Genomic DNA, 17,487 nt, shown 5'->3' on the forward strand with positions numbered 1-17,487 from the left:
TTGGATGGGGCCCTGGGCAGCCTGGTGTAGCATTAAATGAGGAGGTTGGTGGCCCTGCATGTGGCAGGGGGTTGGAGATCCATGATCCTTGAGGTCCCTTCCAACCCTGGCCATTCTGTGACTCTGTGATCTGGAGGTTGGTGGCTCTGCCTGTAGCACTGGGGTTGGAACTGGATGATCCTTGCGGTCCCTTCCAACCCAAGCTGTTCTATGATTCTCTGGCACAGATGTGGGGGTCCTGCTGGCTCAGACAGCTGAGGCGGGGCTCCTCGGCCGCTTTGCCCTCCCGCTGTCCCCATCCCTTTCCGGGAGGACATTCTGGGAGCTCTCTGTATTTGTTTTGGGCCAATTACTTCAGAGCACGTGTAACAAGCTTCCCTCCCGCTGATACACTCTAATTCCATCTACATTTTTGCATTCTCACTTCTAATTAACCAACAAACACGACACCACCCGTGTTGGAAGATAGTTTTCCTCTCAACCCCGCAGGCAGAGGAACCCCGCTCGTTTCGTCCGACACGAAGGACGACCGCAGCTTCTCCCCTCAGCGCTCCCACCCAACCGCGGCCCCGCGCCGTGCCGGCCGCTCTCTCCGCTTCCCGCCGCAGCGCCGCGTCCCCCCGGCGGCGGGCAGGCAGCGCCCCCGGCATGCGGCAGAGGGCGCCCCGCGTTCCGCCACGGCGGGGCCGGGAGGAGCCTCCGGCGCGGCGCAGCTCGGCTCGGCCGGGGAAGGAGGGAGTAGGAGGAGGAGGAGGAGGAGGAGGGAGCTGCCACGTCCTCTGCGGAGAGCGGAGCGCCTCAGCCCCACGTGCGGCGGAGCGGGGAAGTTGCCGGCGGCCGCCTCGCGCTCTGCCCCTCTCTCTGTCTCTCTCTCAGGCGAACGCAACTCCGGGTAAGGGCGCGCGGGGCCGCCGTCCCGAGGTGGGGAGAGCCGCTCCGGGGAGCCGCTCCGGGAAGAGCCGCGGGGCTCCGTGCGGGCCGACTTCCTGCGGGCTGCGGCTCCCAGCGCTGCTGGCGGAGCGCCGCGGGGAGGAAGCGCAAAGTTTGCAGGCGGCGGTGCGCTGGGGGGGGAGCGGCGGCGGGACGGGACGGGACGGGAGGGGACTGAGCCGCGGCCCCTCCGGGGATCCACGAGGAGAAGTACTCTTAGAAAGCCCCGCGGCTTCCTCGATCGCCTTCACTTTATTCGCAATTTCAGTTCTCCGGCCGCGGGTGCTGTTGAGTGTGGGAGACGAGCGGGGAGCCGCGTTTGTGCAGCTTGGTGGGGGGGGTGGGGAAGCTCAGAAAAGCTTTTAAAGGTGAGCCGGGTGTTGGGGAGCCGAGATGATCCGTTCTGAACGTGGAAACGCGGCTTCGCTCTGTTTCTTAACGCGGCTCCCGTTTGTTCCGGCGCTGTCCTCGCCGAGCGCTGACAGGGGCGCAGTTCGGAGCTTTTCTTTGGTTCTCTTTTTTTTGTTTTGTTGTTGGGCACCTGGAGAGCAAGTCGTTTTCTTCCCGCGTGTGTTTCTAAAGCGCCCGAGCTTCAAATCTGCTATTAAAACAGGGGGAAAGGAATGTTCAGTGCTATGGAGGTCTCCCTTGCCTGGTCCCCTCCCGATATCCGTGCCAGCCCCTCCCGCCTCCATCTGCAAAGCTCTGTTCTTTTTAGCTGTGTTCAAATTACTTCTTCGTAGTGGAATAAAAGTCTGGTGGGAATTCCCCGTTGCCTTATTAAAAAAAAAAAAAAAAAAGAAAGAAAGTGGGATGAGTTTCTCATTAGTGCTTTTGTAATAACTTTCTGCTCTCTGTCCTGTAGCGGCCTGTTTATACCTTGCAGAGCCACGAGGCTGAAGTTAGGAGGAAAGCAGGTCTGGGCTGTCCTCAAGCATCACACGTGGAAACCTCAGCCATCTTTCTCAGATAAATGAGCAGCTCGCTCTTGGAGCAGATTGGGCTGCACCCTTCCCTCGTGCTGTGTGGGAAATGTAGAAGCAAGGCTGACCAGCAGTGATGCGGGGTGCTGCTGTCACGTATCCGGGCAGGAGGTTGATCCTAGGTGGTCTTGGAGGTTCTTTCCAACCCAAACCACTCTGTGATTCTGTACTTTTATGACAGGACGTTCTGGGAACCACCTGTTTCTCCAGTGCTTTTTCCAGCACAGGCATGCAGAGGTTTTTGCTCTTCAGTCAGGTTGTAGTGAAGGTGTTGACCCAAAGCAAAAAGTACAGAAGGTTATGGGCAGCACTGATAGATAGAGCTAAAAATGAGCCATTAACAGAGCCGAGCACCTTCAGGTGCTGCCAGAGTGGGTTTGGAAAGCCCTGTTTGCACAGCCCTTAGCACGTGGAACACCCCTCTGTGCTGTGACCAGTGCTCTCAGAGCCATGGGACCAATCCACTGGAGCCATACTTGTCAGTGACTGCATGGCTGCATCTGTTTGGGGAGGAGCAGTCGGGCTTTGAAGCTATCCCAGAGCAGCAGGCTGCAGCACAGCTCGCGCTGTGTGAGGTGGCTGTCGGTCACACTTGCAGCTGCACGTTTGGAGGTGTGTACTGTTAACAGGTGAGAGAGTGCACTGTTTCCTCTAGTCACTCCTAGAGCGGTGTGCTAGCAAAATAATCTGATTCTCTTTTTAATCCAATCTAACCATGTTTCTCTGTGCATTAGGCAGTGAAATGCTCCTGTATCTATATACATGCTGATTAGGTGATGTCAGCTGTCTTATGGGATGGTAAATAGGCTGGATAGTAGATCTGGCTGCAGAACTTCTTGTGTGATGTAAGGCAGTTTCCTCCTCTGTTTTTGTTACGTATTTTCCTCCTCCATCATCTTTCTCCCTTCCCTGTTAGCTTTGGAGCCAGCAGGACTTGGCCTGATGGTGTGTGCATTACTTAGAGGCAGTGGTTCAGGGGAACTGAAAAGGGAGAGTTTTCTCCACTAGGAATCACAGCCCTGGTTCAGCAGGGAGCAGTGCTGTCATGAGGACTGTGCTTACAGGAAGATAAGTTCATCTTTTGCTATCAGGATCTGAGAGAACTGAGCACTGATTCTCTCTGCTGAATTGGGCTGTGTTTGCCGTACCCTCACAGCTCATGTCCCATCTGCTCCTGAAGTCTGAGCTCTTTGGGAATTGCCCTGGCATTTCTCGACTCAGCTGGTAGGTCTGCCTGCTCCAGAGCAAAACGATCTGCCTGTTTTCCTGTTAGTCCATCCATCCTGCTCTGCAAGGAGTATCTGGATATGGATGTATATGGATGACTGATGCCCATGCTGCCCCCTAGCAATTCTGCGTTGTGTGCAGATCTGGATTTCTCTGCTTTTTTGACACTTGGCTGCTGCGCTTCAAGAAACGTCTGGCAAGCAGATCTTGGCTGTGGTCTTCTTGAGAGGTCTCTGAGGTGAGTGCTGTGGAGGGCACCAAGCCAACAGCAGGGCATCTTTTACCAGGTGGTGTTTTTATCACGAGGTGATATATCCTGAGGAGCCTCTATGGTTATGATTTCTGTGTTGTTCTCCCCCTTTCTTCAGTTTTTTTTTTAAATTATTGTAGTATCAGCTTTCCCTTAAGTGCTCGTTAAAGCTGAGAAGTTACCTTCCTTTCCGTCCATACGGGAAATAGTTAGGTTGACAGATGTGGGTTCTGTGAGGATTTGCTGAGCTCTTAATCCTGTTTGTGGCTAATAGGCCATGCTAATGTGGAAGGGCATCTCTTTCACTATACAAAGATCTCACCTGCTGCTGCCTTGGGGAGATGTGCTGTTAAAATGCTGTCATTGCCTTAGCAGTAGTGGTGGGCCAGAGCTTGTCATTGTGAACCTCTGCAATGCTGCAGGTCTCCCCTCTATTTTTTTTATGTTGGTGAGAGATTTTTTCTTGTTAAGACAAACCCTGCAGGAATTGCTGTAGGCAACAGAGGAAGCAGGCTGGCTGTGGCAAACAGCTGGAGATGGGCTGTTTGTGAGCCCTTTGGGTATTCTGAGGGGATGAGATGTGTGATGTTGTTCCCTTTGTTGCCTTTTGCCCTACCCCTGGTTTAGTCTCAGGGTTTTTCACTCTCCTCTGTCCAGCTTCATTTGATTTCTTTTATGCTGCTTTTGGTTGCAAAGAAGTTAGTTACTTCTTTCTCCTTTAAAATGGGAGTTCTCTGATGTCAGTGTGACTAGAAGTTTCTGATCACTCTGGTCATTAGAAGTCTTGTGGAATTTCATGAAGCACAGGACGCAGAGAATTTAAATTGTTCTGTATGGGAGTTATCATAGAATCACAGAATGGCCTGGGTTGAGAAGGCCCACAGTGATCACCTAGTTTCAACCCCCTGCTATGTGCAGGGTCACCAACCAGCAGACCAGGCTGCCCAGAGCCTCATCCAGCCTGGCCTTGAGTGCCTCCAGGGATGGGGCATCCACAGCCTCCTTGGGCAGCCTGTTGCAGTGCCTCACCACCCTCTGTGTGAAAAACTTCCTCCTAATATCTAACCTAAACCTCCCTTGTCTCAGTTTAAAACCATTCCCACTTGTCCTATCACTATCCACCCTGTAAACAGCCGTTCCCCCTCCTGTTTATGTGCTCCCTTCAAGTACTGGAAGGCCACTGTGACATCTTCCCAGAGCCTTCTCTTCTCCAAGCTAAACAAGCCTAGTTTCCTCAACCTTCATAGGAGTCTTGAAAGCGTAAGCATAATTTTAAATATATTAGTGACTTGACAGAGCCACCTCTCCATCAGCATGCTAGTCGAAACCTAATCTAAATAACTACAATGATGAGTCCTTCCTTGCAGTTTCATGTGAGTGCAGAAGACACCACTGTCCACCCTAATTATTGTATGCTATTTCAGCAGCTGCTGTTGCTGACACTCCTTGAGGCTGAAAGGCTTTTGAGCAAAATACCTGCTTGCCTTCCTTCTTGCTGGTACGCTGCACTGAAAGTATATGCAAGATAGTGACCTGAGTTCCAAACCTCTGGTGGAGGGTGTCAGTGAAACCAGGACTGAGTGTGCAGATGGAAGGCATGGTCAGTGATTTGTGGCACTGAATTGCAATTGCAATGAGAGATTCTTTTTTTTTTTTTATTTCTGTTTGGTTTCTCTTGAGTAGAGCTAGCTAACAGTACCAAAATACCTTTATTTTCCTTTTTATATCGAGCATTGTCTGGGACAGCTGCAATGGAAGGCTGCTATGACCCTCTGCAACTGGCTTTTAAAAATGGGACAAAACAATATGAAGACTCAGTGTGTCAACCTCGAGGAACTCTTCTTTCCTTTACACAGGTGGTAATGATGTTGCTGGGCTTTTCTCAGTCTGTTCCAGCTGCTGGTGGGCATGAGAGGCCGTAAGGAGACTTTGCCTGCAGGTAGAGTGGGTGGGTTCTGGCTCATGCAGGTGGGCACTGGGTCAGGAGGTGAGCGGCCAGGGCTTGGTGAGTTGGCCAGCTGTGCAGCAGCAGGAATGCTAACGCTCATTACCAGGCTCATCAATGCCTGGGAACCAGGCTAGAACATGAACTCGTGTCTGCTGCCTTCAGCCTTAGTGCCAGCCAGCCTCTTATCTGCTCCCTTTCACTGTTTTTATCTTGTTTGGCTTCTGCATGTTTTGCATTAGACTTTTTCTAATGATCCTTCCCTGGGCAGTCCAGTTTTACGCGTTTTTCTTCCCTTTTTACCCCCAGCTGTTCTTTGTCACTTTGTCTGATTTTTTTCAGTTGTATCATTAGATTTTTTTTTTTTCTCCTTCTGTGCCTCCCTCCCACAACGTTGTTTACATTTGTTCTTCCTTTACTTTCATCTTCTTATATTTTTTGCCTTTTAACTCTTATCCTTAGAGGAACCCAGCTTTACTTTTGGAGACCAGCCCTTTCTTATTGATTGCCAGCTGCTTTTTTTGAAACTAATTTGCATTCTCTGCTCTTGTTGTGCCAGACAGAGGACCAGTGATTTTGAGTAGAGCTCTTTCCCCACAGGCTTTGCTTGGAAATTGTCTCTGTATTTCACAAAAAGAGTGGAAAATGAAGGGCAGCATCAGTGCAAAAGCTGCTTTTGCCTAAGCAAACGTGTTGGTGTCTTTGTTGCATGAAGAGCAGAAATGTGGCCTGCCCTGAATCACAGAACCACAGAATGGCCAGGGTTGGAAGGGACCTCACGGATCATGAAGCTCCAACTGCCCTGCCTCACACAGGGCCACCAACCTCCATATTTAATATTAGACCAGGGCCCCATCCAACCTGGCCTTGAACACCTCCAGGGACGGGGCATCCACAACCTCTCTGGGCAGCTGTTCCAACACCTCACCACTCTCTCTGTTAAGAATTTCCCCCTGACAGAGATGACTTCTCTGGGCTGAAATGAGCTGCTGGGGTGAGGGGGGAGTGCAGAATGTTTGGCCTTGTGTTTACTGATGCTGGCACCCTTTGGACTCTGGCAGCAACAAACCCAATCCATTTGGGTTGGGGCAATTTATTGAGGTGGTACTTTTGTTCACAAGCACTTGTGAACAGCTGTGTGTTTTTGTTTTTTTTTTCCCTGTGCCATGAGTAGCTCTAAAAAATTATTAAGAGTGCAAATATACTACAGATAGAGAGTTGAACTGTAGCTGTATGATGGGTAAAATGGGGGGAAAAGATTAAGCAGGCCGAGGTGGGAGATTTCAGTGCTCCAGTAGTATCTGCCTTCAGTTAGGCTCTCTGATAAAGGTCTAAGGGTCTTTAATAAGGCTCCATGAGGTTTATATTGCCAAACAGAAAAGCCTTGCTTACAGCCCATCTTGATTCCAGGCTTTGTTCTGTGCTAGCGGTATGGATAATCATGCCTTGGATGCAGACCTCGGGGTGTATATTTGTCATGCTCTCAGACTGCTTTCTATTTATAAATTGGTCTCACTGTTTTTACACCCTCTGTCAGTTTGATTTTGTTTGGCACCTTGGCTTTGTATATACAGAGAGCTGTTCTCTGGCCACAATGCAGTGCTTTGCGGCAGGTCCGAAGAGCAGGCGTGCTGCATAAATCTGTCATTGAAACTCACTGAAGTTCTTTGCATCTCAAAAGTCCATTTATTAGAGACCTGTGCACGTTACTGCATCGGGTCTTGCTGTAAATGCAGCACGCCTGCCATAGCAGTGCAGCCCACTTTGCAGTGTAAAAGCTTACTGCTGTGTTCAAGGACAGTTGAGGACAGAAGCTGTGAAATAAGCATCTATCCAAATGGTGTGAGGGGGATTAGGTGGCAATGCTGCATAGGATTACAAAAAACAAATGCTTTCCTGAATTGACATATCAAAGGTGGAGCTTGGAGCTATGGTATTAGGGTGAGTGACACGTGTTTGGAGGCTTGAGTTATGTGTGTTGAAGGGCCCTAGCCTGGAGGAAGGGGTGCGTGTCAACTTCTTGCCTGAATGTTTAGCTTTGATAGTCCTGCTCAGAAGCCTGGCCGCAGAGCTGGGCTGATTTCAGCCTGCAGCCTCAGCCTCCTTCCCCCCATTGTTCCAGTGGTTCTCACAGCGGTCGGACAAACATTCAACAGGATAGAAAACAGCGTCTGTAAAAGTAAGATTTGCTCTGACATCTGATTGCAGGAGCTACTTCTAAGTCTTACATTTCTGAAAGTTGAAACTGGCTCCTTTCTGCTGCTAATTTATTTAACGTGTTAGCTCATTGTACAGTAATCTCTAGCAGGCACACAACGGCTTACTTTTTATGGCATAAATTGGGAGAAGGGACAAAGATTTGTATACAGTCATTTTATTGTTGGTTTTTTTTTTGTTTTCCCCATGTCTTCCAGCTGTAGCACTGCTTCCTGTGTGGGACAATGAGAACGGGGGACCTTTCTGTTCTGTGTCCAGAGTACGACACAAACCAGTGTTAGAAGTAGGAGTGAGAATCCTTTTGACCTCTTGAATCCGTGCTTTTGTTAACAGTAGAATGGGTTATTACTATTGAACACGGTGGTTTTCTTTTGTAAAAAAAGAAAGTTTATATTTAGTATGTGCTTAAGGCAGAGCAGGCGGTGTTTCAAGCACTCAGAGAAGCCTGCAGGAATAAATCTTCACAGGAAATTCAGTTACAAGCGGAAATATTCAAGTTGGTCTCTATGTATTAACGTGGGGTTCCTCCCTGCCTAATGATGCCCTTCTTAGTAGAGCTGGCATGTAGCTGCACCATGTCCTACCAACTGCCTGCACTTCTCTGTCTGTACCCTCAAATCAGCAGGTAGGGGCTGGATCTTGTCTGTGAGCCATCCAGCTTTGTTATTTCAGTCCTGTGCTCAATAAAAATGCAGTGCTGGGAGGCTGGCCTCTTAGCTTAGGCTCAGCACTGCTCCAACAAATGGCTGCAGCTGTAGAGCTGGAGCTGGCTTGCAGGAAGGTTGTGGACCTAGATGTGCCCTGTGCCCAGTTTGATAAACTGCATGGAGGTTCATTCACATGCTGTCGTCATCCTGAGATGCCAGGGGGAGCTTCTGTCCTTGGTGACACTGGAACATTTCAGTGCCTTTTTGTAGCTGTTTTGTGGGACAATGTCTTTTGATTGTTTGTTGTTTTACTTACTTCATTCATTTATTTTTAAGGTACCTCTGTGCTTTTTGCTTAGTTTTTTTATCATCTGGATGTGTTTTCTTGGTGGAGGTTGGTTTTCCAGTGCCTCTTTTGCAACAGTGAAAAGAACCCATTGGCCCCTAAAGCTTTTCTGCTTAATCCGCTTTTTTGACCTTTTCAGTCACTTTCTGTTTCACAAGTGTACAGTCCTGGGTATGTTACCTATCCCTTGTTGCTGGACTAAACCACAGTTGAGGGTTTCCGATGATAAATGCGTATTTTTTCCTTGTACTGTGTGCTGGGCAGTCCTGAAGGGGAGGTTCCCTGTGAGAGGAGTCTGAGATTTTGGCCTTAGCAACTCTTACAAGTGCAGGAGAGGAAGAATTAAGGAGAATGGCTGTGGTGTGCAGAGCCTGAAGAATCCATGTCAGTGTATCCAGTCCCTTTTTCATGCAGTATATGGAAGAAGGTGATGGGAGGATTCAATCTTCCCCGTGGTACCAGCAGAAGAGCAAGGACAGCACCTGAGAGCTAAGTGAGGCCCTGTGAGCTGTGAAGCTTCCTGGGCTGTCTTCAGTCTTCTAAAATACAGCTGAAGAAACAGCCAACAAAATGTATTTTCCAGGGGCTGAAAAGGTTTCCAGGTAGGGATTCCTGTTCATCTGTCAGCTTCAAACTCCTTTGATCCCCATATAACGTAATTCAAAAATATTTTTAAGCTTAGCCTTATTTTAATTAAAAAGAAGTTTTGTGGCAGGGTTTTCGACGTTGCACGTTTGCTGAGCCACATCTGGAGGCTGGATAAATGACAGGAAATTCTGCTCTGTGGTGTTTATTTGCTGCTGCCTTTTGTGCCAGATTTCAGTAGATGCAGGATTGTTTTCTCTCGAGCTGAATGGGCATGTGTTTTCTGCTAAATATCTTCCTCCTGTGAACAGTTTCGTTTGTTGTGTGAAAATAATATGATGCTGCGTTACTGAAAATAAAGAGAAGTTAGATTGTAGCACGGGCTGTATTGTCATCTGCTTTTTTTTCCTGTTGTAATTTCAGTAAATGCTGAACTGTTCGTTAATCCTGGGGAGACGTATTTGCTTTCCAATATAAATATCATTTATGAAAGTTTATTTCAAGTTATCTACGGGAGAGTGCACCCACGAGGTGGGGATATGTGGTGTTTTCTTTGGAGCATACCTTTTTCCAAAGACATTTGTAAGGGTTGCTAATGCATTTCCTGCCTAGGAAGCCGAGGAAGTCAAAGAGAGAAGGAGATTACAGACATACCTGTTAGTGCAGTGCTGTGGAGTTCCTGTAACCTCCATCTCCTGCGCAGTTATGAGCTCTGCAGGAAGGGGACATGCACCTTGTGGTGGAAATTCTTAGGCTTCCTGTTTCTATGAACAAGCTGGTTTCTGGTGGGGCCTCTTAACTTTTACTGCTGGGCCCTCTCTCCTTATTTTCCATGGCCCTAGAAACTTGCTGGTTTCCACTAGTCCCAAATAAGTTACTGATGTCTTCACAGTACAGCAGCATCAGCTGTGCGCCAGTCCCTTGGAGTTCTGCTGCAGGTAATATTTCCTGTGAATAAAGTGTTGCTGTTATAGAATTCCAGGGAGCCCTGAATATAAATGTATCAATTATGTGTCAACACAACAGCATCTGTCGTTGAAATTGGGTATCATTTATTTGGCATCAGCGTAGTGAAGATTTGGCTGACAGCCAGAGTGAAATATTCCAGCAGAAAAAGCTGCAGCGGGAGCCGTCTCTGAAGTAATTCTCTGAAATTCAGGTGTTCTAACAGCATTTAATACGTTCTTAAGACACGAGGGACCTTAAGCAAAAAGGTTCCATGTTCTTGTCTGCTTTTCTTCCTTTTTTCATGTTGTTATTTTTTTGTTCTTGCTCTCCGCAGAGACGCACGCAGGCTGTGGAATGTATATATCCTGTGATTTGAGATCCTTCTCCTGACCGCGTTTCGTATTCCAGCGCTTGTTTACATAAAAATTCCAAGTGAATGCAATCAGTGATGGCTGCTTTGGGGGAGATTTAACTGTGTAAGAGGCAAGGCTTTCAAAATAGGAGAGTTAGAAATGACGTCCCTTTTCTCCCAAAGATTTGCAAGTGTTTGTGTTTTTCTTAGACATTACCTAAGTGAGCTGCACCTTCCCAGGGATGTGAATCAGAACGGTGAGTTCAGAAAGTTATGCACAGCCCTGGATATCCTGGTTGTCGTGGCTGCACTTGCTGTGGCTCAGTAAACATTTTGCAGTACCTGGTGGAAATCAGAAACAAATCACTTTGCTTTTATGGATGCTTCGTATCGTACTTGAACAAGGCAACCCTTCTGTTTAATGGAAAAGCTTGTAATGGGCAGCTCTTGGGTTCTTCTATCTTCTTAAGAATGAAAATAGGGAGCTCGGTGTTGTAAAGCAGAAGATAAGTCAGAAAGATTGGGAGGTTGTGTGACATATCTGAATCCTGCGTGGTTTCTTTTAGCTGGCTGGGGCTCCTTGCGCCAAATCAAAATGATTCCACCTGTGTGCCAGAGAAACTCTGTTCTGAGGAAGCATTGAGAACAATGCAGAGATAAAAGTAGTTGGGAGAAAATAAGCATTGGGCTTTCAGTGCTGCAAGAAAGGCTTCTGGAATAAAGATGAGGTTTTTTAAAAGGGTTTTTTTTGTTGTTGTTGTTTTTTTTTCCATGAGGTTTGAAGGTCTGTGAAGTTCAATTTCTCTTGGAGGGGAGAGAGCAGTGAAGGGGAGGGAGGTCTGTCATATTCTCTGCATCTCAAATGAGTTGGTTGCTGGTTGGGTAGGAAAAGCATTTGGATTTACTCTAAACTTTAGACTGTCAAAAGAAATCACAGTATAGAGTTAAGTAATGAAACCTCTTTAGGAAAATCGATGCTACCTTATCCAAGCTCAATTTATTCAAGAGGTCAGCTCTGTTGCTGCCCTGGAAAAGCTTGAATTTAATGATTAACCTCTTTGTGAATGTTCATGTAACTTCAGGCTTTCCATCTGATGTGTTATGTAAGCATGAGGCAAGGTGATAATGGAGCACTCTATGGAATGCTGTGCTATTTGTGGAGGAGATCCCTACGTGCAGTATGCATCAGCCCCAGTGAAACTGACAGAAGCCCATGAAGAAATCCTAGTAGCTCTCCAGATGAGTTAAAACCTCTGCCCAGTGTCTAACTGGTGGCTTCTCTGGTAACTGTGCTGTCGCCCCTTCTGGAGAGGTGCCTTTTTTGCAGCTCTGCCAGGCTGTTCATCTCAGTACGTTCATCTCAGCCACGTATAACATCCAGAGTCAAAGTGATACCTTGTAATAAATGTTAAAATCCTCTTCAGTGTTGAACCTGACACTGTCTTGTTCTGTTCTGTCGGGCTCCCATTCAGCAGATCTCCTTGTGAGGTCTCAAGGTGTCACACAAGCAGTAATGCACGACAAGAGGGAGAAAGTGTGTATTGTGTGAAAGCAGCTCTGAAAGGCACAGTGTTTGGGCCAGGAGTGCTGTCAGACGGTAGGTAGTGTGTTTGCTGTAGCAATATTCATCTCTATAATTTTCTGTGGCTTAAAGCAAATCCAGAGTTCTTGTATTTACTTCCCAAAATTCTATTTCGAAAGTAGCTTTAGTTAATGTAATAGTCCGTAAAGTCTAAATTGTTTTTCTCTTAAAACAGAGAGTATCAGAAAGAGTAATTCTAACACCAACTGCACATCTCTCATGAAATACACATCTGCAGTCTGCTCTGTGTATGTAGATGCTCATGTCCGTGGAGTGGCCTGAAACCTGCCAAGTACTGCAGTAGCATCTGAGGCAGACTGCCATGCTGGATGTGAGCTTCTTTTGCTTCCTTCCTCTCCAGTTTTTCCCACATCTAGGCAGTTCTGTATCTTTCCAAAGTGATTTCTGTTGGTAGTTGTTGCTTCCCATCAGCGTTTGACTGTCTTCTGTCTTTCATTTTATTTGAAGGAGAGGAATTTGGACTGCAGCTACCCTCCCTGTTTTTAAGTGCTGTACTTTTTGCTCTTGAGCTCCGCCAAGTTACTGCAATCTTTGCCTGTGCAAAATTATTTTGTATTTCATTCTAACGTGGCTATTCTGAGATGTATGAATACTGTGTTATTTCTGTTCAGATGTTTATGAACAATTTTGACCTGTTGCTGCCCTCTCCAGTTGTTTGAATCATTAGCATGCCCTCAAGGGAGGTGAGATGGCACGTATATGGGTACAGCAGGAAAGGGCAGTGCAATTCTTTTTCCCTTCTCAGAAGTGGAGACGTTGCTGTTGTAGCTCTGGCTTTAAGGCTTGGTTAATTGCTGCAGAAAATCTCAATTCTCTGTCGCACAGTGGGATAAGCAATGGCTGATGGATCCAGGTCATGGGAGGAATACATCTAGATATCTACTGACCTATCTAGCCCTTTGTAGGAAAGAAGTTCTGAACTGTGCAGGAGGTGATGTGTGTTGTCCATGTTGTTTGCCTACAAAGGCACAAAATGAGCTTTTTAAATGTTTTAATGTGGGGTTTTGGGCAGCCCATGTTCAAGAGCACAGGTTTCTGCCCTTGGCTTTATTTAGTGTGTCCAGGAGCTGTGTTGGTGGGTAGCCAGAAGCTCTGCTAACCACTGCCTGATTCTCTCTCTGTCCATGTGGTTTGTTTATCTGTATCTGTCGCTTTTCTTAGCCTCTCTTCTTCCTCCAGTCCAGATTAGTTTGAGGAAAACCACATTTTCTTTTCCGTTATACTTGCACTTGAAATTCAAAGGGCAAAAAGTCCCTTCTTCACTCTCAGGAACTGAGAATTGCTATTGCTCAATGTCCTCATATCTAACATTGGGGGCTGAATCTACTTCTGGCACTGCAGCTCTGGCACTGAGGAGCAGCCTGTTGGGAGCAGTTTGCAAAAACATTTTGCAATGTGTCAATATTATCAAGTCAGTACTGGAACCTTACGTGAGCGAGTCTCTATCTGCTTACCTCATGGGGAAGTTGGAGCTTTCATGTTTCCAGAGAGAAATTGTCTCAACTCTGCAAAGAAACGCTGGCTTTTCCCTGGTGAGTCGGTGTGAAAAAGCTCACAAAGGCTTTCAGCAGCCCCACGTCCCAACCAGGCATCGGCAGCAAAAGAGGTCATCTGTAATTCAGTATTTCGTTCTGTGAAATTGCCAAGAGAAATTCTCCAAGAGAAACAATGCATTTACATGTACATTAACCAGTGTTTGCCAGCTCTTGGAATAAAGCCAGTTCTCTCAGGGCCAAACAAACACTCTGAGTGAATAAGTAATAATCTGCTATTGTCACTCTTAATTTATGGATGGGTAGATAGAGCAGTGTTTGCCATTTTGAGTTGTCCTATTTGCTTGGAAGGCTAAAAATCACGATTAGCTCTCAGCTTGGAATTGTGGAGTATCTCTGTTATGTCTGCTTATGGCTGATTTGCTGAATGCAGTTGTTGCACAAGGTTCAGAACCTCCTCTTATGGTATGAATAGTTGTGGCAGAGGATGAGAATGCATGAAGGTTACAGAAGCCTTAATTTTTCAACAAGTGCACTTAAAGGCAGTTTTAAAAACTTCATACAAATGTAAATGTGTAAGATTTACAGTTTCATGAAGCTGACAGCAACCTTTGTAAAACCGGGATGGTTAAAAGCATCCTCAGAACATTCTTCCAAGGACAAAGATGCACGATTTTGAATAGGAGCACTTAAAATTGTTCAGCTGTAAGGCCTGGCCCATATTAAAGACTGCAGTGAGGCAAATAGCACAGCGTCCCTGTGGAGCAGAGTTTGAAGCATTACAAGTCGCTGGTAAGATGAAATTCTGCTCAGAACGCCCTGTGAAGTCTTCTGAGAGATCTCTTGGCAGGTTGCAGAGAAGCGTGCAATATCGCACCTAAACACATAGGCAGGAGATGGGTGAGAATTACAAACCTCACGCGCCAGCTGCTGAGAGTGCAACAACATGGTGCAGAGATGAGAGTGGTAACTGGTGTCTGACTTCTCTAACAAATTGGCTTTCCCATCCACTTCTTTTAGCCTTTCTTCCACTTCCGTACAACTTTTTCTTCCATGTGTGTTTTTTTTCTTTCCTTTCTCTACTTTTCTCCTGCACTGTGGGAGCTTTCTTGCTCCTTCTGTCCAGACCTCAGTGTCTTACTCACCTCCTTGTGCTGCATCACTGTTTTCCCCCTCCCACACAGTGGTGTTAAATTTCCTCTCTATGCTTTTGCTAAATGAAATAACAGCAAGAGGGATCAGCATTGATGCTGTAGATGAGAGGATGCCCACAGCCTGGGGTGCTGGGCTGCAGCCACTAACACTGTAAGCAGTGGAGGAGGATCAGTGGTTTCTCAGCTCTGAAAGGAGGTTTCTAGACAATGAAAGAGGGTTTCTGTGCTGCAAAGCCTTAGCTGCCACTCGGTCTTGGTAAGATAAAAAGCTAAAATATCCCCCACTGGAGAGAAAGTCAAATCATATGTGATCTAAAGCTGTCGTGTCCTGGACTGTGGGCATCCATGCTCTGCACGTGAGCATTTCCCAAACCATCCGTGTGTCCTGGTGCTGTGATTTACACTGCTCCAGGCTCAGGGTACAACCCAAAGTTTTCATTGTTGTGTGCCTGCTGTTGTGTTGAAGAAAGGATCTACTGGACTGAGTGCTCCAGAAGATGCTCTACCAAATGTTGATGTGAGCAATGAAAAGAAATGAATTGTGTTCTCAAGACAGTTGGATCTTGATAAAAGTGTTAAAGAACCAAACCACCACCACCATACAGCCCACAGACCCAACAGCTTGGAGGAATGTTTCTTGAAATTGCTTTAAAAGATGGAGCTATTGAGATTAATGTGAATTAATCTATACAAAGTAAGAAAGATACCTACTTAGATCTCAGCAGCAGCAGCAGCAGGTGCTTGCTGCATTATAAATAGAAAGCAATACAAATTGAGGTGCTTATTAAATTTGCCTTTATGATGCTTTGAAGAATTGCAGAGGAACAGAAAAGAAAAATTACCAGTGGTGCTGGCTTAGGAGGGTGACTTAAAATAGCTGTGCTGCCAAAGAAACCAGAATGTAAGCTAGAGTAACTGATAGATTTGTTCAGGAAGGTTATCTCACAGCAATTCGTCCCTCACACGGAGAGGTTGACTGAGAGCTGTGCAGGGATGTGATTGAACAGTGGAGGGCTTAATTTTTTGGACAGTTTTAATAAAGTGTGGCATTTTAATATATTTTCCAACAGATTGCACTCTAATCCTTTCTGGGATTGCTGGTGTTTAAAAAGTTTTTCCTTGTTTCCTTTTGGCCCTTCTCCCTGTTGACAAAAACCGATTCTGTAGGAAATGTTTATGGTTGGGAAATGGATTTGTTCAGAATTCTTGCTGTCTTTTTGGATAAGGCTTTAGTGAGGATCCTGTGTGTCCTTCAGCATTTTGTACAACTTTGGAAACACTGCAGCATCTCCACGGAGAGGTGGCTGAGCAGGGTGGCTAACAAATGGTCTTGTGGACCAGATTGGAGCAGCAGGCTCAACGAGAAGAGACACCATTAAAAATGAATCAAAATGAATGATTTTTTTTTTATCTTTAATGAGATACTCAAATTGATTGAATTTGGCAGGGAGCGCACTAGGAAATTGCAGCGTGGGGAAATCAGGTGTTGCTGCTGGGATCAGTGAACTGGCCTGTGTGAGATGCTGGTTTCTACCTGCTGCAGCACTGGCAGGATTGGTGGTGGAGATGAGTTCTGCTGGGTCACAGCATCGCTTCTGTACCCTTCTCATCTCCTTCTCTTTTGGGAAAGGCACAGCTGGTGTACGGACAGTGAAGGACCTGCATTAGAAATGGAAGTAATGCACATACACACATGCAGAACAGGTGAAGTCATTGCTGTGTGAAGGGAGAATAGTGAAGCTCTGCTGATGATAAAAAGACTCCTGGCTTCCACCCAGGATCTCCCTAGGACTGCACATATGGTGTTACCTGCTCTGAAGTTGTTTGTGTGCCATGATATAAGATATATTGATATATTTTAGCTGTGGTTAGCAATTCTGCTGCATCCCTCATACATTGCTACATAGGGTGTGTAAAGTTCTGGTGTTGCTGAGTGTTCTAGAAGATCACTTGCACTTACTGCTGGCTGGATGACAGCGTTGAACCCACAGCTGTTTGATGAATGCTGTAGAGGAACTTGCAAGATATCCTTTGACTGCCTCTGCTTGTTTCCATTACACGCTCTGCTCCACGCTGTTTGCTTTTGCTTCTGAGCTTTTAGCTGATGGAAACTCCTGCAAGTAGGATTGCAAGTAGGATTACGTGATAGGTGGTGCCAGAACCAGTGCTGCAGAGGCAGAAGGTGGCTGGTGCTTAGGGAATGGCTTTGCTGGGAAACTCCCTTTGTTTAGACCGTGCAAAACTTCTTTCTGTCCTTGTATTTTTTCTTCTTCTTCTTCTTCTTCTTTTTTTTTTTTTTAGGTCTTAATTAAACTTTCTGCATTTGAATTAGTTTACATTAATGTCACACTGTCCTATTATGTGTAAATTGACAGACACTAACAGGGATTTGATCAGCCTAATTCAGCTGTATGTAATTATGTGCCTTCTCCTTAAATAATTGCAAACAGAGTCTATCAATCATGGCAGGGGAGCCTGCTGCTTTATAATAACGTGGGATTGTTTAGTGAAATGTAATAAGACTTCAGGTTTCAGATGGGAAGTAAACAGAATGAGATTTTAATGAGACTAGTGATAGGAAGAGAAAACTCCACACCCATCCTCTGTTGCAAGCCACACTTTTTATCTTCCTTTCCCCTGAAAAAAGGTGTCCTGATTGCATTGTTGTCACACTGATGTTTGAGAACATTTCTGTAATTTGAAAGGAATTTGGGCAAAGCGTCAATTTCTGGCTGCCAGAAAACGTCCCGGCCCTCCCACTGGTGCTGTTCTAATGTAAGGTGGTTTTTGTTTCATTCACTGATGAT

General features: G+C 46.2%; 2 protein-coding genes across 2 annotated transcripts in view; one reads left to right on the forward strand and one right to left on the reverse strand.

Annotated features, from left to right (window-relative positions):
- Positions 1-737: 737 nt before the first annotated feature.
- The window catches only part of SMCO4 (single-pass membrane protein with coiled-coil domains 4), a 27,429-nt gene continuing 10,679 nt past the window's right edge, over positions 738-17,487 (forward strand). Inside the window, exon 1 of the mRNA XM_031616104.2 lies at positions 738-892. The gene's annotated coding sequence lies outside the window, so the exon portion shown is untranslated. The remainder of the gene's footprint in view (positions 893-17,487) is intronic.
- Positions 16,280-17,487, reverse strand: part of DEUP1 (deuterosome assembly protein 1) — a 65,379-nt gene continuing 64,171 nt past the window's right edge. Inside the window, exon 15 of the mRNA XM_090134037.1 lies at positions 16,280-16,339. Coding sequence (XP_089990163.1) covers positions 16,287-16,339 — 53 coding nt within the window. The 3' untranslated portion in view covers positions 16,280-16,286. The remainder of the gene's footprint in view (positions 16,340-17,487) is intronic.

This window comes from Phasianus colchicus, chromosome 1 (assembly GCF_987193195.1).
Source record: "Phasianus colchicus chromosome 1, bPhaCol1.hap1.1, whole genome shotgun sequence".
NCBI classification, from domain to species: domain Eukaryota; kingdom Metazoa; phylum Chordata; class Aves; order Galliformes; family Phasianidae; genus Phasianus; species Phasianus colchicus.